This window comes from Rhipicephalus microplus, chromosome 1 (assembly GCF_043290135.1).
Source record: "Rhipicephalus microplus isolate Deutch F79 chromosome 1, USDA_Rmic, whole genome shotgun sequence".
NCBI lineage: Eukaryota > Metazoa > Arthropoda > Arachnida > Ixodida > Ixodidae > Rhipicephalus > Rhipicephalus microplus.
The window spans coordinates 286,554,237-286,579,626 of NC_134700.1; the positions used below are offsets into that span (position 1 = coordinate 286,554,237).

Genomic DNA, 25,390 nt, shown 5'->3' on the forward strand with positions numbered 1-25,390 from the left:
AAGGCGCTGCCGAGTTTGGGTTTCCGAACCTTTGTTTCGTCTCCGTGCGTGCCGCTGTCATCGTAGCGAGATGTTGGGCAGTGTCGCCACGTAAGTGCGAAGCAAGAGCTTGTTCGGACACAACGACGGAGGGAGGAGAATGGCGACCTTGAGATGCGTGCCATCAGCCGTGTTTCGTGGACGTGCAGGCCGGCTGCGGCATTGCGTGAGAAGCGCCGGCCGCCCCGGCACGCGGCACCTGAGGTGGGGATGCTCTCTCAGACACCTGTAATTTGCTCCCGTTTGTACCGAGCTGAAAGCGTGCTCCGTTCAATGCACTCGGCGCGCGCAAGCTACCGCGGGCTTCACGGCTCCCCTCTGGTCTCAGCGTTGCGGGTTGCTACATTGTACGCGAGCAAGCTGTCCTATCTAGCAGACAGAATGCGTACGTTTTGCGACTCAATGGCCGCCGGCCTGGTGCTTACGTGTTGCGCGTTATCGCTGTTTCGATACGTTCGTCGTTTTGAAGCCCCAGTGTGGCCGACCCACACCTCTATCATACATGCCCCCCCCCCCCCACTCGTTTCCTAATCCAATATCTGTGATTAAAAAGGCCATTGCACTGCTAAGCACAAGGCCATGGGTTACATTCCCAGCTATATAAAACGCAGCTGGTTCAAAATTATTACGGACTCAGCCTTGCAATCATGTCGTGGATTTCGCACGTGATATTCTACAATTTAAAGTAGTTACGAAGAAATTGTTCTAGCCTGATTTGTTTCATTATTAGTGACCTCTCGAACGTGAACACGCAGATGAACTAATCAGCTAGCACGTGGCATTCGTGTGGGGAAAAAAGAAAGAAAGAAAGAAAGAAAGTAAAAGTCAACACGCCGAATTTTAGGATCTGCATCTACATCTAAATCTACATTTTCAGCAGAGTGTAGCTGAGTAGCAAGAGTAAATCTTTTGCTGGACATTGACCAGACCAAAGCTTAGATATTTGTACGCCAGTTCTTTTGCTTAACGCGGTGCTGCTTCCATACCCAGAAAGAGAGAGAGTTTATTTACAGAAAGGCAGATAGCCTTTACTTAGAACGATCATAACGTCTACAGCCGCTCTCAATGCGCATCTGTGCGTGGAACACAACGCTAACGTTGTTGTGAAAGCTCGCCGAGAAAACCGTGTGCAAGGTCCGTCGAGCTAATGTCTCATTATCTAGCCAATTATGCATAGCGATAATCAGATTACGAAACACTGTCAGTCATTCGCCGGACTAACTTGGAGCATGACAGATAAAAATATAATTGAAGGGTGTGTTATCCCCAACAATCCTGATCGACGGCAATCCCGTCTTCAATTTCTTTAATCATTTGCTTAATGTCCAATAGGAATCCTAGGAAGGCCTTATTTGAGGACTCCATAGCCTGTGAGCCCACGTGGCAGCTGGTGTAAGGAGGGACGTTTGTCATAACAATCGCGAAGAATTGACAACTCTTCTCGTGCGTTGTAGTCCTTCGTCGAGCGCCAAACAAACAAGCCAAGATAGTCGAGATACCTTCGTATATCCGGGCTCTCTCTTCCTATAGGCTGCCCTAAGCGCGTTCAGAAAGACACGTTATCTGAAGATAACACACATCATCCGTCCACACGGACACTCGGCGTGCGTGTTTGGTTGCATCCGCAGATAACGGTCCCTCAGAACGTTGACTTTGCTCGGTGAGAATGAATCACAGGAACACTGCATCAATGTGCACCAGCGCGTATTTCGCAGCAGCGCTAGAATGAATGAACGACTTTATTCATCCCAGGTTAAAGGGAAGGGGGCGATATACCAGAGAGTGGTGGGGAGAAAATACTTAATGGTCCTTTACGCTCTCAGCCAACTCCAGGATCCATAGCTTCCCGTATGTCTGTCCTCAAGCTGCGCAAGGCAGCCTTCCACTGCTCCTCACTAAAATCGGGCGTTTCAGGAAAGGGGTAAGGGAAAGGGGAGGAGATAACGGGAAGAGGAAAAGCAGAGGTGTCAACTACCTATGCTAGCGTCCAGTCCCTTCGCTAGCGGTAAGAAAACTGGAATTAGAAAGACAAAAAAAAAGTGAGATGTCAAGGACTGCACCCTTACTCAAGAAGGATACAATCTGCCCCTAAGGGTAATGTTTCTCGAAAACTACAGTATATAGAACACTAATTGTTTTCCCCGTCATTAACGAATACGGCCATGGTTTAAGAATCGCCGCCCCAGAAAATATTCTACACGAGTCCAGCTGGCGCATTCCTATAAGTAAAGGGACATGCCGGATGTCGCATTCATGGGAAAGAACAGAACAGCTGAATAGGTCTTTCATAGTTTCTGCGCACTCACGTGTGGTACGCATTGGCGTGACCACCGTACCAACATAGAAAGACTACCCACCCGTAAATACAACATCCATTCAAATATGACTAGATGACAACGCTGCCAATCCGTTCAATATTTAAAGCATTGATTGATTTGATTGATATGTGGGGTTTAACGTCTCAAAGCCACTATATGATTATGAGAGACGTCGTAGTGGAGGGCTCCGGAAATTTAGACCACCTGGGGTTCTTTAACGTGCACCCAAATCTGAGCACACAGGCCTACAACATTTCCGCCTCCATCGGAAATGCAGCCGCCGCAGCCGGGATTCGTGCCCGCACCCTGCGGGTCAGCAGCCGAGTACCTTAGCCACTAGACTACCGCGGCGGGGCAAAAAAATATTTAAAGCAGCTGATCTCCCTTGTGCTTTTCATTGACATAACTGTCATTTTCAAATATATATATATATATATATATATATATATATATATATGGTCTTATCTAATGGGGACTAAATAGGCTCCCCTCCTTTCTTCCAAACGTTTCTCTGGCCATGTTTTTTTTTTGCGCCATTTTGTCTTTTCAATCTCGCAAAAACCAAATAGAAAGAGCGTTTTCGTCGCTTCAGCTCATCGACGTACACTAAATGTTTGCAGCATCAAAACGGACACGCGTGTGCCCGAGAAGGAGGCGGCCACCGAGGCGATACCTTCCACCGTCGAGGTGGCCATTATCGGAGGTGGCGCCGTGGGCACCAGCCTCACCTACCACTTGGCCAGGTTGGGCAACCCGAGCGTCGTGCTGCTGGAGAAAAGTGAGCTGACGGCAGGCTCGACATGGCACGCGGTATGTGACACCTCATGAATTGATTTATCGATAGATTGATTGATTGATTAACTTTTATACTGACAATAGATTGCAATATTTGTATCCCCGCTGCTGCACCGCATTAGGTTTAGAGATGCATGTACTACAACTTCCTCTAACGAAGGCATATCATTTTCCGTCCTGCTTTTATTCCTTCCTCTCTTTATCACTTTGTGTTTTACGTTTTGTTCACTGCGCATCATAGCGCTAAAAAATACGGTCTACGCGTCCAGTAGGAGCTACTGTCTACAAACTTAAAATAAACAGCTGTCATACGCCTTTAGAAAAACAACGCACTTCTGGCGTCATTAACAAGCACGAATAGTCTTTTTAAATAATAAAGAAGCGCTGTTTAGTGCATTTTAAATATTTCCACTGAAAATTGTTTGTCATTTTCAGTGGAAAAAGCACACTCAATTTGTTTGGGTTAACCGGTCACCACCATAGTAATTTCACTAAATTGATTTCTTCCACCTCAGCTTAAGTTTGGCTGTTTACGCTTTACATATCAATGTATCTTAAAATTATTCAATACATAAATAATAATTACTTATTTAATTACGCGATTCTAATCGCAATCTAACTAGCCACGGGGGTGCAGGCTGGCCTTGCGGCGCTATACCACCCGGGTATCAACATGAAGAGGATCCACTACGACAGCATCAACCTGTTCGCCGCTCTGCAACTGGACACTGGACGAGTAGGTGAAGGGACGGGTGCCACGACATCCTGTGGAAGGTTTGACCGAAAACTGCATGCTCGTGCTGATACGCCACCTGAAAAATTATGCCTGGAACGTGAGCCGTGAACGCGCTGCACTATCCTCTGATTTCACCCTCCTCCTTCGGTACGAAGGCGAGCGTCTCCTAGGGCCGCCCCCTGCGAACACAGCAATGCTCTCGCAGTTGCCTCCGAGCAGCCGTAATGTCACGTGACAGAGCTGTACGGTTATGTCACGTGACTGAGAATAGATGGATTGATATGGCTGTACCATTTAGATCGGGTGGTGGCTAACGCCACCAAGCCGTAATACTTAGTGAGCCAAAAACTAGATTTATTTTTTTCCCTTTAAGTAGTGAGGTTGAGTACTGGTACTTTGCAGTGAAGGGTTTAATTTTCACTCGTGCCTTGACTTTAGCCACCAATCAGATAACCTGCTTCTAGCTCCTTCTTGTTAAATATACCTGCTTAAAGTCAATTTTGCCCTCCTTGTCCCTAAACACCAGTGCTTTGAAAAACTCTGCGCCATCATACTGAACTATAGGGTGAAGCCCTTTACAGAACATAATCAAGTGTTCCGCAGTTTCCTCCTCCTGTCCACACGCACTGCATACCGTGTGTACCCTTTCGTATTTGACCCGATATGTCTTGGTTCGCAATACTCCCGTCCTCGCCTAAAACAGTAGAGAACTACCCCAAGTGTTATCATAGATCCTTAAAAGTTCGATAGATCTCTAGTGCGGACTTCTTAATCATGCCAATTCTCCACATATCTGTCCCCGCTTCTTTCACCTTATCTTAACCCATAATTCTTTTTCGTTTGGCCCCTGCTGTTTTCTATTTTCCCGTCAATTTTCTGGTTCGCTTCCTCCATTTTATATCGACATTCTTCATGTACAAGTAGCTGAAAGCCCAACGCTCCTCCCCCATTTCTCTCAATCACTTCTCGAAATTTATTTTGCTGCTAGCTTCACGGCCCTCAAATGATCGCTATCCCATATCACCTTGTACTCCCTGATTTGGTGTATTCGCGTGAGCTCCTAAGGCAAGCCTACCTATTCCACGTTGCTTAATTTCTAATCTTGCTTGAACTTCTGATGTCATGCACAAGACCGCATTGCCGAACGTGAGACCAGGAACCATGACGCCCTTCCAAATTCATCTCACAGCACCATACCTATTGTAATTCCTTGGTGCCCTATTTTTCATTACCACTGCATTCCTGTTACCTTTAGTCGTCACGTATATTTCGTGTCCCAGGTACTCGGTTCCATTGCTTATCCATACGCCCAGATATTTGTATTTATCTGTTATCTATAGCGTGACCTCCTGTATTCCAAACTCACTACCTTTATTGTCATTAAAAATCATGACTGCTGATTTTTCCTTACTGCATCTGAAATCTAACCTATCTCCCTCATTACCACAGATGTCCATCAATCTCTGCAAATCTTCCTTGTCGGCCATTAGCACTATATCATCTGCATACATCAATGCTGGTAGTGCCTGTTCAATGAGTTTTCCTTGTTTGACGAAAGATAGGTTGAAGCCAAGTCCACTTCCCTCTTATGAGGCCTCTAATCCTTGTAGGTACATCATGAATAACAAGGGTGGCAGAAGACACCCCTGCCTAAGCCCTCGTTTTACCTCCGTGGGCTTGGATACCTGTTTTTTCCACTTTATAACTACCTTGTTACCTGTATCATCATCAGCCTGACTACGTCCACTGCAGGACAAAGGCCTCTCCCATGTTCCGCCAGTTAACTCGGTCTTCCTTGCTGCTACCAATTTATACCCGCAAACTTCTTAATCTCATTTGCTCACTTAACCTTCTAGATATCCTTCAAACGATTAGTGACTCCATCTTCCACACCTAGTGTGTCCAGTATTCCCCACAAGTCCTCTTGAATCACGCTATCGTACGCTCCCTTGATATCCAAAAATGCTAGCCAATGGTGCCTGTGTTCCTTTTCTGCTATTTCGATGCACTGCGTCAGTGAGAACAGATTGTCTTCCAACCTCCTGTGTTTCCGAAACCCATTCTGCGGTTCCCCCAGCACTCCCTCATCCTCTGTCCATGCCTGCAGTCTTTCCTTTATAATCTGCATCGCCAGCTTGTAGACAACTGAGCGGTACGGAGGCGAGCGGTCCCACGCGGCGACCGGCCGCAACACAAGGCAGGAGGCATGACCTCTGAGATTGCGTGCTGGCAGGAGGCTCCCGATTGAAAAGAGAGCGACGTTCCAGGCATAATTCTTCTAGGAGGCTTTGTGCTGATACATTCATCTTTAAAGGTGTGCTAAGTGAAGACAAAACTAATACACGACACACGATGTTGAGCGGTCAACATGCATCCCATATTATTTTTATTTTCATTATCTAGTATCGGCGTTCAAGACGCATGACTGAGTGTTTAGTATGTCATGCACCCTGTATTTTATTTAAATGGGAAGCATTTCTTTGCGTACTGCAATTTGAGCGTTTATATATATCTGTCTGTCTGTCTGTCTGTCTGTCTGTCTGTCTGTCTGTCTGTCTGTCTGTCTGTCTGTCTGTCTGTCTGTCTGTCTGTCTGTCCGTCCGTCCGTCCGTCCGCCCGTCCGTCCATTCGTCCGTCCACCTACGTATAGGTGCTCTCGTGATCACCTCTTTAACTTGGGGTTGACCGATATTAGTATGGAAGAGTAAGAGGGTTAGACAATTATGACTGTCATATCATGACACGAATGATGTGAAAAGACCGTCGCGTACGACCTCAAAGCATTTCCTCCGGACACATGTGGCATTTGCGTATCCGTATATCACAGTCCGCAACATTCCGGTATGCGCCGCATGTGTTGGACAGTTTATACCTACTAATGAAAGGCGAGGGCAGATATTGGTAATTTGAATGCGATGAGCACGCTATGAGCGTGGTATGTTGTCATGTTCTTACATGACACGCGTGTGAGGATAATCATGTTTGCACCAGTCATATACTTTTGTTGTCCATTGACGTCACTTAACAACAAATTCGGTATATATGGAGCTAGCAAAATGGCCGCGAGCGCATCATGAAGGGCCCGATATACTCCAATGTAGCGTTTACGCGCGCGCACGCTGGGCACAACAATGCTACTTTAGCAAAATTAGCAAAACAACACCAGAACACAGTGAGCTCAGCACTTGCTGCCATATTGAAAAGTGCGTGGCGCCACCTGTTGCAAGCGCAGCGAAGCAACACCCTGAACTGCCACGCGAGCAGACGCTCTGCAAATCAAATGCGAAGCTTCTCAAGCCGAGTGTGGCTGTGAGCATGTTTTGTGCTGTTCCTGTGTTTGAATTTTGTGAATGTCCGGAATGTCTGCCGCACGTGGATTGCAAATTGCGAAAGCAACTTTATCAGGTACGTATTATCCGACCGAAAAAAAAACGCGAACAGCGTTAACTGCGGCGTGCCTTAGTTGTCAAGTCGGCGTCAACGTAGCGCTATAATCTGGCTCCAACTTACGCTCATGCACCTCATGTGTATCAATTGCCAGTCCTGCCGGGCACTCGGAACACACGCGTGATTCAAAAGTGCTCCAGAACAAGATACTAAAATGCCACGGTGACATCAGCCGAAAGCACATGTAATTCGCCAAGTATATAACAGCCAAGGCATGTAGCAGTTCGACCGAGTCGAAAGCCATGCTTACCGCGTCGTTCACATCACTTTTCATCGCGATAGTAGGCCGTTACAGTTGTACTAAACATGCGCGGCGCGTGCATCCACGTATGAGTCGTAATACGTATATCCTATTATTTACATGCGGCCTGCGAAAAAGTATGGCAATAGTGTTGTGCCGCATACTACAGGCGTACTGCACGCAAATCGCTGCTGTAAAGTGTAACAGCTGGGAGTCGCGCTTGAATAATCGTAATAAGTATACTTACTCGTACACTGCACTGGGCTCATAGTTTTTCCTACTGATTGTCACTATATCCTATAGGGAGGCGGAACTCAGCTTTTTTTGTTGTGGACGAAAATCTGTGCAATCGCAAAACACCACGCCAGCACGATTCCCGCGATGCGCTGTGAACTTCACAGGCAGTGCTCAGCAATCTCTTCCTCTTACGCTGGTTGTGGGATCAGACGACAGCGCAGTGGTGCCAAGATGACATTTTATAAGCAGGCCTAGCTATAAACAGGCGCTTTTTTCGCATTTCAAACTCCCAGAGCCACTGCATGCCATGCTAGCGAGGCCCGCCTTGGCAGTTCCTAACAAATCATGGCGTCTCTGGGAGCGAGGGTATACCGCCGAAGGCGCCTGGACGTCCTGTGGCCTGGGTGCGAGATAGGCGTGCTCTCGTCGGCGTGGCCTGACGGCCACCGGCGCGAAATTCAAAATGCGACATGCATTTTGCACCGATGCGTTACCCAGACAACACTGCGTCTCCCTCTTTTCGTGACGGAAGGACGCTGAACGCGCTGAAACGTGCCTGCGTCAAAGCAACGCCGCGCGGCGCATGCCTGCGAGTGTATAGCAGGACCGGCTATACACTCGTTATGACTAGTATATGTTATGACTAGTCAATTATGAGAATCAACCTTAATGAGAGCCAACAGGCAGTTGTGCCAATTAAACCATAGAGGACGTCATTCGTATATACTTACGATATCAATGTAAAGAAAGTAGAGTGGACGAAAAGACAAGTTGCCGCCGGCAGGGGCCGAACCTGTAGTCTTAGAGCATAGCGTCCAGTGCTCTGGAGATTGAGTTACGCTGGTGGTCATCCTCCCGTCAACTTTATCTCGTATGTCTGTGTACTTAAACCTCAGAATGTTGATCGGCGCCACTAGTATTTTAGCCACGACGGTGAGTGTGGAACACTCTGCTGGCGTTACGTGGCACGTGATACTTTTTTTACTAGAAAAGAGCTGCCCAATAATCCCTCGCAGTATACCTGAAGGCATCAAGCCTGCCAGAGCGAGATCATTGCTAAATAATATTTATTTTCAACTTGGGGCTAAGGCTGTGTGTCACGAAACTGAGTGCCCAAGAGTGGACAAAGTGTTATAGACTCGAAATCGGCTGCAGGACCTCGGTTTTCACCGTCCAGGCAGCATCCGACTTGCGTCGGATCCGACTAGGATGGACGAGTTTCGGTACCAGATGCAGCGCCAAGGTTGGAACAAGGCGCCGCAGAAGCTGATCACTGTCGACGAGATCAAGCAGCATGTACCTTTCATCAACGTGGACAAGGTACGTGTTTTGGCACGCCCAACAGGGCCAATGTTTGTTATACGTTGTCTTTGTCCATCATTGTGATAATTATTGGGTGTTACGTCCAGAAACCACGATATGATTATGAGGGTCGCCGCAATGAAGGGCTTCAGAAATTTTGGACTACCTGGAGGTTCTTTAACGTGTGCCTAAATATAAGCTCACGAGCCTTTAGCATTTCACCGCCATCAAAGTGTGCCGCAGCGGCCATGGGAGTCGATCCCGCGACCTTCAGACCAACAGTCGAGAGCCATAACCTGTAGGACACCGTGACGGGTACTGTCCTAACATAGGCTGTGTGAGCTCAGACATTCGGTGTCTCGAAATTGAAGTCAACAAACTACTCTCTCGTTTTTGTGGCTTATATTTAGTCTTTCAGGTTAGTTCTTGAGACGGCCCGAGATTAAAAACATGGGTTTTGGTTATGTAATCGTCTATGGGTAATGCGGGACCCATCGTCTTCAGATCGTAGTTCACTTTGTCTTCATTCGAGCAACGGGTGCATGCTGCCAGTTTCGTAAGAGGTGCAGCAACGGGCTGCTTGGGGTGAACAGAACAGGACGAATTGAATATTGAGAAATGGCTCGTATAATTTGCCTCGCTCCTTACAGCAAAACGAGAGTCCTATTTTCGTCTTCCACACAATAATGACGAGGAAAGAAAGGCTATTGCCAGGCACGCACTCTGTGGTGAATGTAATGGCTCATAGATTCTACTTTCACGAGAAGTCGCACAGAGCGTAAGGCGTTTTGCCGTCGCCAAATGCACGAGCGCGCGTCTACTTAGCGGGCGAAAACTTGGACTTGCTCGGGGACAGCAACTTCTGCACCATCACGTTAGCTTACCATAAGAAATTTCTTCGAACTTTTCACTATGCAAAAGGAAAGTTTTCGTATAAAAACATAAACCAGAAATTCGTTACAACTTTATTTCATGGTAAGATCATGAAATCGGGACTATATAAAACTGATGCCAAGTTAGTCACTCGACTAAACCAGACACTTCACCAGCAACGCGAGAAGCTTCTTTTGATTAACCAGATACTCATGAGCGACTCTGTTTACTCAATTCGCTTGCGCTTATACTGGACAAATCCTGCAGTCGATTCGTTGAGTTATGAAAACGCTGTGACTTACATACATATGGATATGAACTTTTTAAAAAGAAAGCCTGTTCCCTTTTGTTGCGCAGGTACTGGGAGGCCTGTACAACCCGGCAGATGGTCACATAGACCCGTACTCGCTGACCATGGCCATGGCCTCTGAAGCCAAACGGTACGGGGCGCGCATCTTCCAGGGCACGGTGGTGCAGGGTCTCTCCATGGACCACAGGGACGGCCGATGGCTGGTCGAGACGAGTCGAGGACCCGTACGTGCGAAGCACGTCGTCAACTGTGCCGGTCAGTCGTAGCAAGGGATATGTACCAAAAAATGCGTTGCGCAGGCAGAAAAAAAAACAAGCAAAATACAAAACAAACAGTGGTAGTTGGCGATACTTTGAATAACCGTTACTAATGCTGAGTGATTTCATTTTCTTTTATCTGTTCAACGTTGCGCCTTAAGAAGCCCTGGTAAAACGATGTAGAAAGAGAGAGAGAGAGAGATGCGAGGACAGACAGGAAGGTTAACCAGACGCGCGTACAGTTTGCTATCTTGCACTGGAGAAATGGATATAGGAAGGAAAAGAAAGGTGGAAGTAGAGAGAAAAGGAATATACACAGAATCACGACCACACTTGGTGGAGCACAGGCAGTCTACTGGTGGTCGCTCAGAGTTGTTGAGTTCAGGTACTGCAGTAGCTCTTTCGTTGCTTTCTGCACCATCGAAGCACATGTCCAAGGTTCTAGAAACTTCTCTACAGAAAATGGTCTGAAGTCTAGTTGGTTCAAAATCATCTGGAGAGGGTATCGCTGAGTGTGGTAGTGAGTGCAGCTGTACAGGACAGGCTTGATGGTCTCTTAAGCTCCGTAGGAGTCGCATATAGGTGTCTGCCATACCAATGCGAAACCAGTAGGCCTTTTTGAATGCAACACCCAACCAAAGGCGCCATGCCAATGTCGTATCAGAGCGGGAAAGTTGCGATGGTAGCTGTAGCTTGACCAAAAAAATTTCATATAGGCGACACCTTTGGAAGCTGGTAGACGACCAAAACGTGTGTCTAGGATCCCTAGGTTGCAAATAAAGTTGTCTTAGTGCATCACTCCTTGATAGACGAACCGATAGGTGAAACTGTGTAATTCTGGAAACTTCTTTTGTGTAGACGTCTTTCACTGCTTCCATTCTATACTTTTTCCTTGCCTTGAAAAACACCTGTCATGTGGTCCAACAAAAATTAGGCCTTCGTTTCTTTCTTTCTATTTTTATGCTGATGTATTCGGATGTAACTATTATGTTTGCCACGATACCGCAGCTATAGCTTTACCATGCGGTATTTTACTAAGCAAACTTGTTCATGAGAGCGTCACTATGTTTCGGCTTTGCTCGTTCTTCCTACTTCTATGTACACCTTTCTTGTAATCATTTTTTCTCTGTCCCCCAATCCCACTACGAAGAAGACCTCCGAAGACGCCAAAGAATGACCACATGATGTCCTGCTTTTGTAGCAAACCGTTTTCCATTGTAGTTGTCCGGAATGCCAAGTGATGCCGAGACGCTATTCACAACGACAAGCAACACGCTTTGGCATATTTCATGTAGCAAAGTACTTGTCGCAATCGTCCTTCAGAAAGCCCAAACCTGTTATTTTCTCACCCTTTCTACTTTTCCGCGAATGAAGGAACAAATAAATACCTAGTATCACCAAAGCTGCTTAATTTTCGTATGACCAAGACCACGCTAACCCATTAAAAATGACCATTATTCGGCATCGGTGAAGCGCGGATAACTTTTGTGAAGTTCGTGTACTTCTGCGTTTGTGTTGAGCGGGAGCCTATAATAGCAGCGCGTTGTTGTAGCAGAGGTCGGCTCACATCCAATTCTTCGCGGCATCAAACGCGCTACGAAGAGAACTTTAAGGGACCTTGCAACACATTTGGGGCATGGTCAAAAAACACTGCCCGTTCATCCCCGTGGTGTATCGTTTACGGTGCCCGTCTGCTGACCGAATGGTCGCGTCTTGGAACCCGGCTGCCGAAGTTGCATTTCGATAAAGGTCCGATGCTAGAGGACCACGTACTGTGTGGTCAGTGTGCGTTCAATAACACCAAAAGACAGAAATTTCCAGAGTTCTCCTTTGTGGCCTGACCCATGATCACATCGTGGTTTTGGCTCGTTAAAGTCCACATATTATTCTTAAAAAACGCTTCCCGTCGTTTGTTGAGGCTCGTGTGAACATGCGAGCACAGTATTATAGCACTCCGTACGCGGAAAGAAATTTACGGTTATGTTTCAAAGGCAGCTAGAAATTGCTAACTATTCCATTGGTGAATTCCGTGATATACAGGCTCGAGTATACGTCATAGGCTGGTGGTTTCGGCTATTGGTTGACTGGAGCATTCGTGTGCTGCATAGTTAGCGCAACCACCACGGAGTGCCTCCACATGCACGCGTCATGCTCTTCAGTGCCCATTTTGTTTCGGCTAAGTGTATTTCTTCTATTGCTAAAATTGTATAAGACAATCACATTACGGCGTGCTCATGATCTCGTGAAAGTGAGCCGAAGCATTCAAAGAAAAAAAAAGAGGGGGGGGGGGGCATAAAGATCATAACACGCGCTAATATAGCTTCTTGTCCCAGTGCTCTCGGCGTACTTATCAGACTGATAAGTGCTTCTTGCTGTAGATAATGCTAGATTGCACACTTCGTATCGCAGGATTCTGGGCCCACGAGGTAAATGCCCTGGCCGGCGTCGACCTCCCTCTTGTTCCCATTCACCATCAGTACTTCATCACAAGCTCCATACCAGAAGTGAAGAATCTCAAGGTATACAATACATGCCGACATCTGTTTTATCCTTCTGCATAAAACACAGTTTATAGCTCATTTTCTTTGTTACGTTAGCCTTTTCTTATTATTTGTTTGCTAATCATCCATTTAGTAACTACTGTTTCCGTTTTCTTTCAAGTGTGTGGCTGCCCACCATAGACAAAGGGAGTGGCAGACGTACTTTTATTTAACCTGAACGTTCCACAGCTACCACCAATAAAAAATACACGAAATTTTACGGGACAAAAAACGCGGAATGATTATGAGGACCGCTGTAGGGAAGAACTCCGGATGTTTCCGCTATCTGGTGTCATTTAACGAGCACTGACATCACATTGTGCACAAAATACGTCCACCGAAATGCGACCGCTGCTGCCGGAATCGAACCCGCGACTTTCACGTCACCGGCAAGGCACCGTAACGGCTGTTTCAGTTCCACAACCACCCGTCTACAACACAACGGTGGAGCCTTTTTAGAGGGAACCAAAGTTACTTCTGCATTAGATGATAACACTGTCCGTCGCGAGGAAAATTCGCTATATACACACAAACCCGCCACCTTTTTTCCCCCACTTTTGCCGTTTCCATTATTTTGGTTCGCGCTCCCGTGGACTCGGAGATCACACGCTCGTCCTACCTCTGAATCCACAGCCAGCATATGCAATGTCTAAAGAGAGAGAGAGAGAGAGGAAGGTAAAATGAAAGGCAGAGAGGTTAATCAAAAGAAAATTATCCTGTGTTACCCTGCACTAGGGTAGGGGTAAAGGGCAACAGAAAGGTAAGAAAATATTTATTTATTTATTTATTTATTTATTTATTTATTTATTTATCTATTAGATTTGCTTACACGGATACATGAGGGCACAAAGGAAAGAGCAAGCTGGTAACTGACACCTTGAGGGGCACAACGCCTGCCCACTCTTTCGGGAGGAGGGAAGAGAAAAGGTAGATAAGAGGGGAGAAAGAAGGAAGGAAAGAAGAGAGAAATGGTTAAAGGTACAGAGGTAAAAAAAGCGCACGCATTCGGGCACGGGAACTTCGTATTCATTCAGCGAAGCCGGTTGACCACATAAACTTCAACAGCGCCTTCGCCGCTTTCTGGTTGGAAGTTTGAACGTTCCGACAATGCGAAACTGATTGCTCGGAAAGTGGCTGGTTGTCAACGCATGCTAATGCTGTTGAGAGCTGTTGTCTCTGACAACTGTGGTGAGGATGACTAAGAACGTGAGCGTTAGTTTCCTCGCTGCCATGGTGATCATAGGCAGCACTGTCTGCCGTTCCGATTCCGTAAGCAAAAGTTGTTCTTGAATGACACTCCGAACCGCACGTGGCAGACGACGGTTGCTTAGAATAGGGACAGTCCAGATGGAATTGAATGTTGAAATGACCGATCAAGACTGTGAATACGAGTATACAGAAAACCGGACGTATGCCACATCAAATGCGCTACATATCATGCGCGAGAAAGTGAGTCCTTGATGCTGCATCAGTTCTTGATAGTGTAATGGCCTCCTGCACGCCTCCATCAAAATTTTGTGTGGAATTATTGGTATATTCGTCACAGTTCCCTTGAAGCCAATAAAAAGTTAAGCCACACCATTTGTCTTTTAACTGCAGCTGGCAGATCTGCATTGTTTCCAACAGTAGTTGGCCTTGTGCACCAGGACGTAAAGCGCACGCGAAACACTGCAGGGCCGACTTCGATTTCTAAATATGCCCCATTTCAGTCGTGATTAGGTAAATCTGCCGAAACTGTACACCAGTCGACGTAATCCTATATGAGACCTCCTAAAGTAATAGTTTTCAGTGCGAAAGTTGCCCCGCTTCGATGGTCTAGTGGCTAAGGTATTCGGCTGCTGACCCGAAAATTGCGGGATCGAATCCCGGCTGTGGCGGCTGCATTTCCGATGGAAGCGGAAATGTTGCAGGCCCGTGTTTTCAGATTCGGGTGCACGTTAAAGAACCCCAGGTGGTCGAAATTTCCGGAGCCCTCAATTACGGCTCCACAACCGCGTCTCACATTCATATGGTGGTTTTGGGATGTTAAACGCCAGATATCTGTCTATTCAGTACTAAAGTTAAAGTCAATCGACCTTGGTGGCGTTAAAAAAGAGAGAAAGATTCAAATATAGATTCAAATACAAAGGACGGTGCTAATACATACATACATGCATGCATACATGCATGCATACATACATACATACGAGTGCTAAAGAGCGTGTCTTTTTGGTTGGCTTATTTCCCGGGGAGTTGCAAGATATATTCACAACTCGTCCCGCGCGGCCTCCGCCTTTTTTTTATTTCGCATATTGTGTCTGTCGGTATATCTGATTTCATTATCATCATCAGCCTGACTACGCCAGCAGCAGGACAAAAGCCTCTCCCATGATTCGCCAATCAACCCAGTCTTGTGCTTTTTGCTCACACTTTATACTTGCAAGCTTTTAAATCTAGCCAGTTACTCTTAATGACCAGTGGTTATCCTGTCTACCCGCTACGCGCCCGGCCCATGTCCATTTCTTCTTCTTAATTTTATTATGATGTCATCATGCCTTCGTATTGCCATTATTTGATGACGCCTTCGTATGGCATCGTCACTTGGTAAAAAGGTGCGTCGGTCTCAGATGTCGAGCAACACCCCATGAGGCGCAGAGACCTTCAGGGAGGCAGAAGCAATGCAATCGACTGATAATGCTACGGTGAATAAAATGCGTGTCATTCACATCGTGGCCGGTTATGCTTAAAAAGAAGACTAATCTCCAACTGTATGTATAATTTAACACATTACCAAGGGTGTAGCAGGCTCGTGTCTTCAATTGTTGCGGTGTACAAATGCTTCTGAGTTTCTATTTCTTATTGCCACAACTTCTTGTCATTGCAGAAGGAATTCCCCGTCCTCAGGCATCTGGAGGGCGGCTTCTACATGCGGCAAGAGCGTGACGGCCTGCTCATAGGTCCTTACGAGCACCAGGATAAAATGAAGATATGTGACGACTGGGTCACCGATAGGGTGCCTCCCGGTGAGAAACTTTATGTGCCTTGTATCATGAAGTGCCTGCCCTGTACATGTTCTCACCACAGCGTTGTTACGTTCATGGTCAGTTCATGCTGACTTAACATTGGCGAATGTTCGGTAGTGTTGACATATATATAATCCAAACGAATGACAGATATGTTCGCCAGAATCCCACAAGGTGGTGTGAGGTTCAGGAAAATACAACTTGTAATCCATTTTTCTTTAGCACGAAGTTATATAAACACAGGATATAAGTGAATTTCTCAAAAAGCAAGCTTACAAGTTGACACCACGCCGCAGTGGTCTAGTGGCTAAGGTACTCGGCTGCTGACCCGCAGGTCGCGGGTTCAAATCCAGGCTGCGGTGGCTGCATTTCCGATGGAGGCGGAAATGTCGTAGGCCCGTGTGCTCAGATTGGGGTGCACGTTAAAGAACCCCAGGTGGTCGCAATTTCCGGAGCCCTCCACTACGGCATCTCTCATATTCTTATGGTGGTTTTGGGACGTTAAACCCCACAAATCAATCAAGCTTGCTAGTGGACGACGAGAAGTTCGTCCAATTCCAAGATTTGAACTTGAAACCAGTGCCCTTCCGTGCTGGTCAGATCCAACTGACTTAGCTAGGACAATATAACGGTATCGTAATGGTGGCAGTGTGGCAAAATGTCGGTTGACATGTGCACTTTGTAGCAGCGTCGTTGTCCTCCTTCAGACTGAACACAATGATGCTCTAGCATCTCCTTAGAACTTGACAAAATATTCTTGAACCATAAACAACCGGACCGACTTCGTAAACTTTGCGGTACTTTCTGGGATTTGGCAGCTGTGCGTACGGAACCGACTGTATACTACAAGTTACGCCTGTCATTCTTGGCGATTCTTTTCTGCGCATGCGCAGGCTTCGGGAGGGAGCTTTTCAACCCGGATTTGGATCGGCTGACGGAGCACATCGAGTCCGCCATGGAGCTGGTTCCGGCGCTGAGGAATGCCGAAATCCGCACCACGGTGTCCGGGCCCATCACGTACACGGCCGACAGCCTGCCCTGCATCGGACCCATGCCCCGATTCCCGAATTACTGGGTGGCCGTCGGATTCGCGTGAGCGCTTTTCTGTAATGCATGTTCTACGCAGTTGAAAAAAAAAAACTTTAAAGAATTACATCTTGCGCAAAAGCAATTGTCAGAAATGATCACGTCACTATGACAGAAGCGGAGCGAACAGTATATGTAAACGCAGCAATGACGACAGTCGAAGCGCTGCTGTCGTCTTTACTAGAGTTACTATATATGGAACCTAAAGGTAGCATGTACAGCAACTCTAGTGTTTACAACACATCGTGATAATGTTTGTTCCACTTCGTTAGGTGCCAACGAGTCTAGTTCAGAGAAATACTGCTCCACGACGCAGTTTTAAATATTAGTGACCGAAATGGCTTAGTCAGATGGGGTTTACACAAAAGGAAACGCTCTGTCTATAGGTCATTGTGGACTGCGTTTTTCGGGAGTTCCTAATTTGCCGTCTTAGCGAAATGCAGTGATCTTAGAGTCATAAACCCTGTTTTGCATTCTTTTGTAAACTGGTTCGATTTCTTCCGCAATCCACGCTATTAGCGTAAGCTTAGTTTTGCAGTACACTGAGACAAATCTTGAACTCGCTATTGCGACTACAAGTGGCAAGCTACGGAATTTCCCATCCGTACATGAAAAATTTCTGCCACAAGAGAGAGTGATAACCCCTCATTGGAAAACAGAGAATATGGTAAGTTAGTGCGCAGAGATTTGCCAACTTGCTTCTGGAAGGTAAGTTGATAAAGGACGACAGAAGGAAATAAGTGTGTAAAAAGTAAATAGTTTTAAACGCGGAAAAACATCAGACACGAAGTAGGAAAAGCTTTTCAAATGCCGACTGTCGATTTGGTTCTAGGTGGCTACGTATTTTGGCGAGTATTTACTGTAGACTCCCCTAGAGCGTTATTTCCTGCTTGATGGAATAATCGTTTAAGATATTGCTAGTTTCGTGATTTTATACATGGTTAAAGAACGAAAGATTTGTTGTTTTTTCTTATTATTGCAGGTACGGCATCATTCATTCCGGAGGAGCGGGCCGTTATCTGGCCGAGTGGATGACAAACGGAGAACCACCATACGACCTGATTGAAACCGACCCGGGTCGCTTTGGAAAATGGGCCACAAGGTGAGTCTATATAACCAACACCTTCACACTGCAAGTCTCTTCCGAATCGAAACCAGTTGCTCGCATTGAAAAGCACAGCAGTGGCCGGAAGAGCTCTGATTAGACATGCGTAAATTAATAGAAAGCAACATATCCCAAATAGAGAACGACTTACTTTTCTCGCATTTCTTACACGGGACCTTATTGGCAGTGCGATGCTGTGAACGAGGTAATGCGTTCGACTCATGCCGTGGTGTACACACATTCCAATTGCGGTGGAATGCACAGACGGACCTGCAGCGGTAAGTCGGCGGCCAAGGTGTTGCTTCCGCTAAGCTAAAAGACGCTGGTTTGATTCCCAGCTGCAGCAGCCGCAGTTGAGAGGAAGTGAAATGTAATATGAACCGTGTAATTAGATTCAAGTGAATGTTATAAAACACCGCGTAGCCAAACTTCAACCCTGGTTCACAGCTACGCCATGCCTCACAATAATGTCTCAGTTTTGACACGCAAAACCTCATAAATAGTGGGTTTGGTTTTCAAATGCAAATGCACTTTTTTACCGTGATCTTGAGTGCGAGTTACAAAACTTTTCACAGTGCAAATTAACATACGTAATGTTGATGATAACAACAATATTAATCTTCATAGTTATTCCTGGGATTTCGCATGCCAAAACCACAATCATTATGATGCACGTCTTTGTGGACAGCTGCGGAAATTTAGACCATATAGTGTTTTTAGCACGCACTGCGAGCACACAGTATGCACGTGGCCGCATCACGCCTCCGTCGAAATGCGACCACCATGACTGGGATCGAACCGGCGACCTTCGGGTCAACAGACGAGCACCGTAATCATCGTATATCCAAGACGGACCACATAATAATGTTTAGAAAACAATTCACACCATTCTGATGGTATGCGTAGCAGCAGCGTTGTGCATGTTTGGCGTCACGGGTTGAACGGCGCTAACGCGGGTACTGCGGTGAGTGCCGGAAGATTCGTGTGAAGAGATGGCTGGCGTAGGTCCTGTCATTTCTTCAGAGCAACGGCCGGGTTAGGCCTAAACGCTTCGGCGGATGTTTCGGCGGGCGAAGGAGCGTCGTCTTCCGGCGTCCTCTCGATCGCAGATAAGCGATCCGGAAGAGTGTTACCACTCGATGTGCGCTCGAGCTTTGCGAGTGGTGGAGAGGGTGAAGCGACAGAGAGGTCACACGTACAGACATGTTTCAAAGCGTGCGTTCACACGTGAACTGACGAGTCGGTGGTATAGCGAGCGGTGGTCACGGTAGCTGAACGAGCGGCGGTAGCGGTGGGTGTTGCGGGCGAACGGACGAGGCGGCAGCTGCGGGCGCTGCGGTGGGCGTGTGGCAAGTGAGGGAGAGAGTCACCACGCAGCTACGGCATGACCTCCTTGGTACCACTCCAACACCTGCGGTGGCGGGACGCGTTGCGGTGCGTTCGTACGGACGCACGGGATGACAGTGTTACACAGGCTAGTCTGTGTAACACTTCGCATCTACAAAAAGCACAAAGAATGAAAAAAAGAAAGCTCTAACGACGAGTCGCAGACACTGTTGCTCGCAACCTTTCTTAGATCTCGTTTTCCTAACTTTTTTTTTTCAGGTCGTATCTGTTCGCCAAGTCGAGGGAAACGTACGGCATGAACAACAGCTTCACGTTTCCGAAGGAAGAGCGCTGGGCGGGCAGGCCGACGGAACGAACGAGCGGCATCCATGATCTGCTGGTCGAACGAGGAGCCGAGATGGGATTCCACGCCGGTGAGTACACGCATCGCCATCGCGTTGACTGCCAGCGGATTCGCAGCGTACAATACTATACCTACCGCCAATTAGTCTACCTTAAATACAAAAGGACCCACGCGTGCTGTTCGGTGTCTGTGAACGTTAAAGAACACCTGACGGTCAAAATTTCCGGAGCCCGTTACTTCTGTGCCCCTCACAATTATATCATGAATTTGGGATGTTAAACCGAAGATAATATTAAAATAAAAGGAGAAGAAAAAAGTAACAGGCCTCAGAACTATTGTGATAACTCTTAAAAAGTTAACTCTCTTCGTTCGAGATAAAGAAAAAACAGTGCCTCTGACGATAAGGAGTACTCTTTCGAAATGTTGCTACCAGACTGAAACGCGTATGCCCCTCACGTTCTCCCCTCGCCCTATTCAGCAAGCACGTGTAAACGGCGCGAAGCAAAGTCGAGGAGAGAAGTGTATGCAAGCGCGTACGTAATACAAGCGTCTCTCGGTGAAAGACAGATACGTGTGCGCAATTTTTCCATGAGATACGCGCTTGACTTCTCGACAACTGCGAGGACAGGGTGTTTGGATGTCCTACTTCCTCATACAGTAGGCAGGACCAAATACAATATTCCAGTGCACCGACTTGCAAGCAGATACGCTGGTGGCCGCAACAGAAGACGCAAAGAGAGCTTTAGTTTCTATCGATGAGTGCGCAGTAAATATTCTTAAAGCGGCCCCGCCACACTTGTAGGGCATGATCAGAAAACGCTGCTTATCAGTGATCAAGAATCCTCAGAACATGGTAGCGAAACATATAGGCAGCATAGAGTTTTCCAAAATCAACTAGAGAGAACTCTGACGCTGCGATTGTTCTGCCATCTTGAAAATGATGGGCAGTGCATGACTATGCCTAAGCATCGAGCTTGTGGCTGTGGCTTCGTTTATTCGAGTGTTTCGTCGTTTGTTTTGGATTTAAAAAAAATGGATCCCTGTGAACTTCGTGAACCAATTTGAATTGGTGAGCATAAAATGTTAAGGTGGTGAAGTCGAAATGCTGAATATTTCTATTGCTCATTTTCGTCTTGGAACAAAGCCGCTCCAACTCACGTGAATCCAAATGGAGCTGAAAGAAGGAAGTATAGACAAAAACGCGTGCTGCCTACGATTCCCATGCTGGCTGAAGACACTAGCACCAGAGTTCCCTCTAGTGTATATACAGGTGACTTTATGCAATTGATTCAGCTAGAATCATTCCTTCTCTCGACAAATGGTCCATGGCCATTGGCTTATTTGAGCATCGCGAGCTGCATTGTCACAACGGCCACCGCTGCTCTGCGAGACGTGTACAAGCGCTCGCTCGCGATCGCAAAGTAAGCAATGCACTCGAAGAAGGAAAAAAAATGAGAAAGAAATTGTAAAAGGTCACGAAGTGCGCGCGACGCAACTTTTTTCCGCCATGTCGTCCTTCCCTGCTTAGCTTCCTACACACTCGTCGGGATGAGAGAAGAAGGACAGCAATTTGAGCGTGCGACAAATCTCTCTACTCCGCTCGTACTTGACAGATTATAATCATTTTTTCCAGCAGTTGATCCGTGAACAATAAACGTCTCTACAAAAGCTAAAGGGATTTCTTGGAAACGTTTTGCTATGCCGTTTTAGTTGCCGTAACGAGAATCGGTGGTGTTATACATGGGAGAACGCAACATGTTTGGGAGAATGTGATTGCTGTTGATATAGTTTAAAAGGGGATGTGCAGATGCCTAAACATTTAGGTTTAGATGTAGCTGAGATGAAATTTTCACTTATAGCTTGAAAGAGGACGAAAGCAAGGAGCAGGGATGTTCGTGATCAACAGCTGCCACGCAAAAAGAAACTTAGCCCAGAGCCAACGTTGCGAAGAAGGAAATTGTCCTGGCCAGCCACCGTATTCCAGCTGCTCCATCCCGTTCTCTTTACTCTACAGTATATTTACTAACACCCAAGCCTGAAAGTTAATTTCTTTTTAACTCTCTAATTTTTCATATATTCATATTCGGCTAAAAGCTAGTTGAATAAGTTGAAGGCATGCCAATTACAATTGAACTTCAGTTGAGCTTAAGCTCATCTTCGACGAAGCAATGTGTGGCATAGCTTCAGTGTAGAGATGGCTTCGAATATATCGTAAGAACATTTGTTCGCGGCATTAGTTCTGTAGCGCGCACAGATCGCTGATTTGGGCCGCTGCATATGATTCCTTGCGTTTGAATTCTTCTATTCACGGTGCTGCGCATGCTCCTTTCATATTCAAAGGTTGGGAACAGCCAGCATGGTTCTCTTGTCCTGGTGACGTCGCCGGCTACCAGCCCAGTTTCCGGCGCAGCAACTGGTTCGAGCCGATGAAGCGAGAGTGTCGCAGCGTCCTCGACAACGTCGGGGTCATCGACCTGACGCCGTTCGCCAAGCTCGAAGTGACCGGCAAGGGAGCCAGCCGATTCCTCGACAAGCTTCTGGCAAATAAACTTCCGGCTGTAAGTGGGCGCATTTCCGGCAAGACATCTGGCCACACGTACCGGTTGCGGCGCGTCGGCGCGTGTCTTTCTGACGCGACGCCGCACCCTTTCCGCGTGGAGAGGACGCGCTGCCTGATTGGTCTAGCCACGTCCTTTCTCTCTCTCAATTGGGAGAGGGGACGGCGGCGCGTCAAAAAGCAGAGCGCTGACACGCTGCAACCAACGGGTGCATGTTGTCAGGCCTTAAATCTTCAAGTGCAGTTGCGGCCAACAGAAAAAAAAAATAATTTGTAGTTATTATAAGTGAGCCGTGACTTTTCGGAGCGTGCCATATGGTGTGAAATCAGGGTTTGACACTTCCACGTGCGAAAATTGTTTAAAAACCTTAGAGTGAGCATAAAAATACATCATGCGAAGCAAACTGTCTATTTATTTTTTTTGTCAGAGAAAACTTCGGCACGGGGTGAAGTATAAGGCATAAAACTGATCGATAGAAGCTAAAGATGCGTTGCACGTGCGTGTGGGTGCTTCTTGGGCGCACATATTAGAAAAGCAAAACTAAGCATGTATTCTGATAGAAGTTTACTCAAAGCTTCTAGTCTCAATGCAATGTTTCTGTTCCGTATACACACTCCATTGGTGCGGAAATTCGCCGATAGGCTAGTTTTGCGAATAATACCCTCATCGGCGAAATTTGCGTCAGTCTATAATATCAATATACCACATATAACTTGTTAACAACAGAACTGCATGTAAAACCTGAATCTAAATCGAATGCCCGACAATTCCCGTACATACGCACGCGAGTATTCCTCCGTAAGCATGAAGCAGCTATCGAGTATATATTTTGAAATGACGAAAGTCGGCCTGTCCTCAGAGATTTGGATTGAGCTGATGCGTCGAGCGATTTCTCCCCTTCGACATAGGTGCTCGTATTGTGATGGCACGCAGGTGAACTCCATCAACATCTCGCACATGCTGACGCCCAGAGGTAGAGTCTACGCCGAGGTGACGGTGACCAGACTGGAGGAAAATCGCTACCTCATCATCACGGGATCCGGCTCGGAGCTTCACGACCTTAGGCAAGCCTGCTCACGATCACTTGAAATTTACTTATATATATTAATCGTTGTCTTCACTGCCATGTTGTGGTGGTCTATTATTGGTTATGGGGCCGGACTGCTGACCCGCACGTCGCGGAATCGAATCCCGGCAACGTGGCCGTATTTTTCATGGAGGTGAAACTGTTTGAGGCCCGTCCATGTACACCCGTCTGCAAATTAAGTCGGATCGCGCGAGCGACAATTGCAATCTGATAAAACTGCATCACCGCGCCATCTGACGTGGTGAGTGTGCATTCGCATCCTTTCATTTTCGTATCCATGTCTTTTTACTCACTTGCAGCGGGCTAGGTGATTAGATGGAGCGTTTCGCACTATAGGCGTCGCTTTTTTTTTCTTCATTCCGTGGTGATATCCAGCCTGGTATATGTGTGGGTACTAGCCTACATGAGGCTTTGGGTTTTAGGGACAAACATGGGAAGCTGAACACGTCTGCGATAGAAGCAAGCAAGAGAATTTCGGAGTATTGGTGGCAGAAAAAAAAAGGAGATAAAGGACTGAAATAGTGGGAAAATGAGGTCACTCTGCCTGAAGAGGCAGATATGGAACATGAATTTATTTTTTGTTATAATAAAGTCAATTTAATCAAAGTAGATAAGACATTAGGCCAACATAAAAAAGTTTCCTTTTCATTCTTTCTTGTGAGCCTGGTGGCACACATGTCATTGCCCCGTTGTAAATGGGACGCTCATAGCATCCATGCATGCATCCGGGACGCGCTCAATTCAGCGAGACACGGTAGCGGTGAAATATACGCGGCTCGCTGTGTACATTTCGTACACTCGCTGCGTTTAAACACGAGCAGCGTGTAACACGCTCGTGTCTAAAGCTCCTTTCGCTGAAATTCCGGTGTTGGTGTCTACGTAAGCATCGTTTGTATAGAGGTCAAAAAATCAGCGTTACCCGCTACCAAGAGCACGGAGTAGATCTAAATAAATAAATAAATAAATAAATAAATAAATAAATAAACATTATCGGTTTCCGTGGGGATTGAACAACACATTCTGCGTGACAAGGAGATGTTCACTGTTAAGCTCACGTTTTTTTTTTTTTTCCTCGTGGCACTTGTAAAGAAGAGTAGTAGTGTGTGTGGCACCAGTTCACCACTGAGACAAGGGATGCTATCTCCTTAATCAGGGCATACACTTCAACACCGCCGGGTCCCCGTCTGATTGATCGCATCACGGATCGAAGAAAGGGACACCTAGCACGCAAAACGCTACATTAAGTCCACTGCAAGCAAGTAAAGGGATATTGATGAAAGGGCCTGAATGCGCACTCACCACATCAGATCGTGCGCGCGGCGATGCAGTTTTATCAGATTGCCAGCGCCGCTCGCGCGTCCCGATTTATTTTGCAGACGGTGTATACTTATATTTAGGAGCACATTAAAGAACCCCAGGCGCTCAAAATTTCCAGAGCCCCCCCCCCCCGCTACAGCGTCCCTCATAATCATATTGCCACAGAGACTGTTTACAATATCGGACATATGGAAAATCAGCGTCCACAGTCTTGTGCGCACTCTTGCTTGGGGCCGCACGACTCATGCCTCTTGTTCACAGGCACGAGCCAGTGTGGGTTGGAGCTGCGAAGAAGAAGAAGGTGCGTGGGCAGAGGAACAGTTTTTGTTTTTGGAACGCTCTAGAGGACTCTTCCATCTTTTCGCACATCACTTTCAGGGCACAAGTTCGCCCATAATAAACCAGTTTTTGACTTTTCCTCTCTTGCACCCGTTACAATATCACGCTTTT

At 46.7% G+C, this 25,390-nt stretch overlaps 1 protein-coding gene across 4 annotated transcripts in view; it reads left to right on the top strand.

Moving 5' to 3' along the window:
• The first annotated feature begins 34 nt into the window (after window positions 1-34).
• Window positions 35-25,390, top strand: part of LOC119188313 (dimethylglycine dehydrogenase, mitochondrial) — a 32,099-nt gene continuing 6,743 nt past the window's right edge. Inside the window, exons 1-12 of one of the 4 annotated variants that reach the window (XM_075865062.1) lie at window positions 35-243; window positions 2,978-3,167; window positions 3,790-3,892; window positions 8,991-9,133; window positions 10,346-10,553; window positions 12,965-13,074; window positions 15,959-16,097; window positions 16,991-17,189; window positions 18,166-18,285; window positions 19,894-20,048; window positions 22,319-22,536; window positions 23,470-23,600. In XM_075865062.1, coding sequence (XP_075721177.1) covers window positions 140-243; window positions 2,978-3,167; window positions 3,790-3,892; window positions 8,991-9,133; window positions 10,346-10,553; window positions 12,965-13,074; window positions 15,959-16,097; window positions 16,991-17,189; window positions 18,166-18,285; window positions 19,894-20,048; window positions 22,319-22,536; window positions 23,470-23,600 — 1,820 coding nt within the window. In that variant the 5' untranslated portion in view covers window positions 35-139. Of the gene's footprint in view, window positions 244-2,977; window positions 3,168-3,789; window positions 3,893-8,968; window positions 9,134-10,345; window positions 10,554-12,964; window positions 13,075-15,958; window positions 16,098-16,990; window positions 17,190-18,165; window positions 18,286-19,893; window positions 20,049-22,318; window positions 22,537-23,469; window positions 23,601-25,390 lie in introns of those variants that run through there. The other 3 variants (XM_037412089.2, XM_075865063.1, XM_075865064.1) reach the window with 3 other exon arrangements.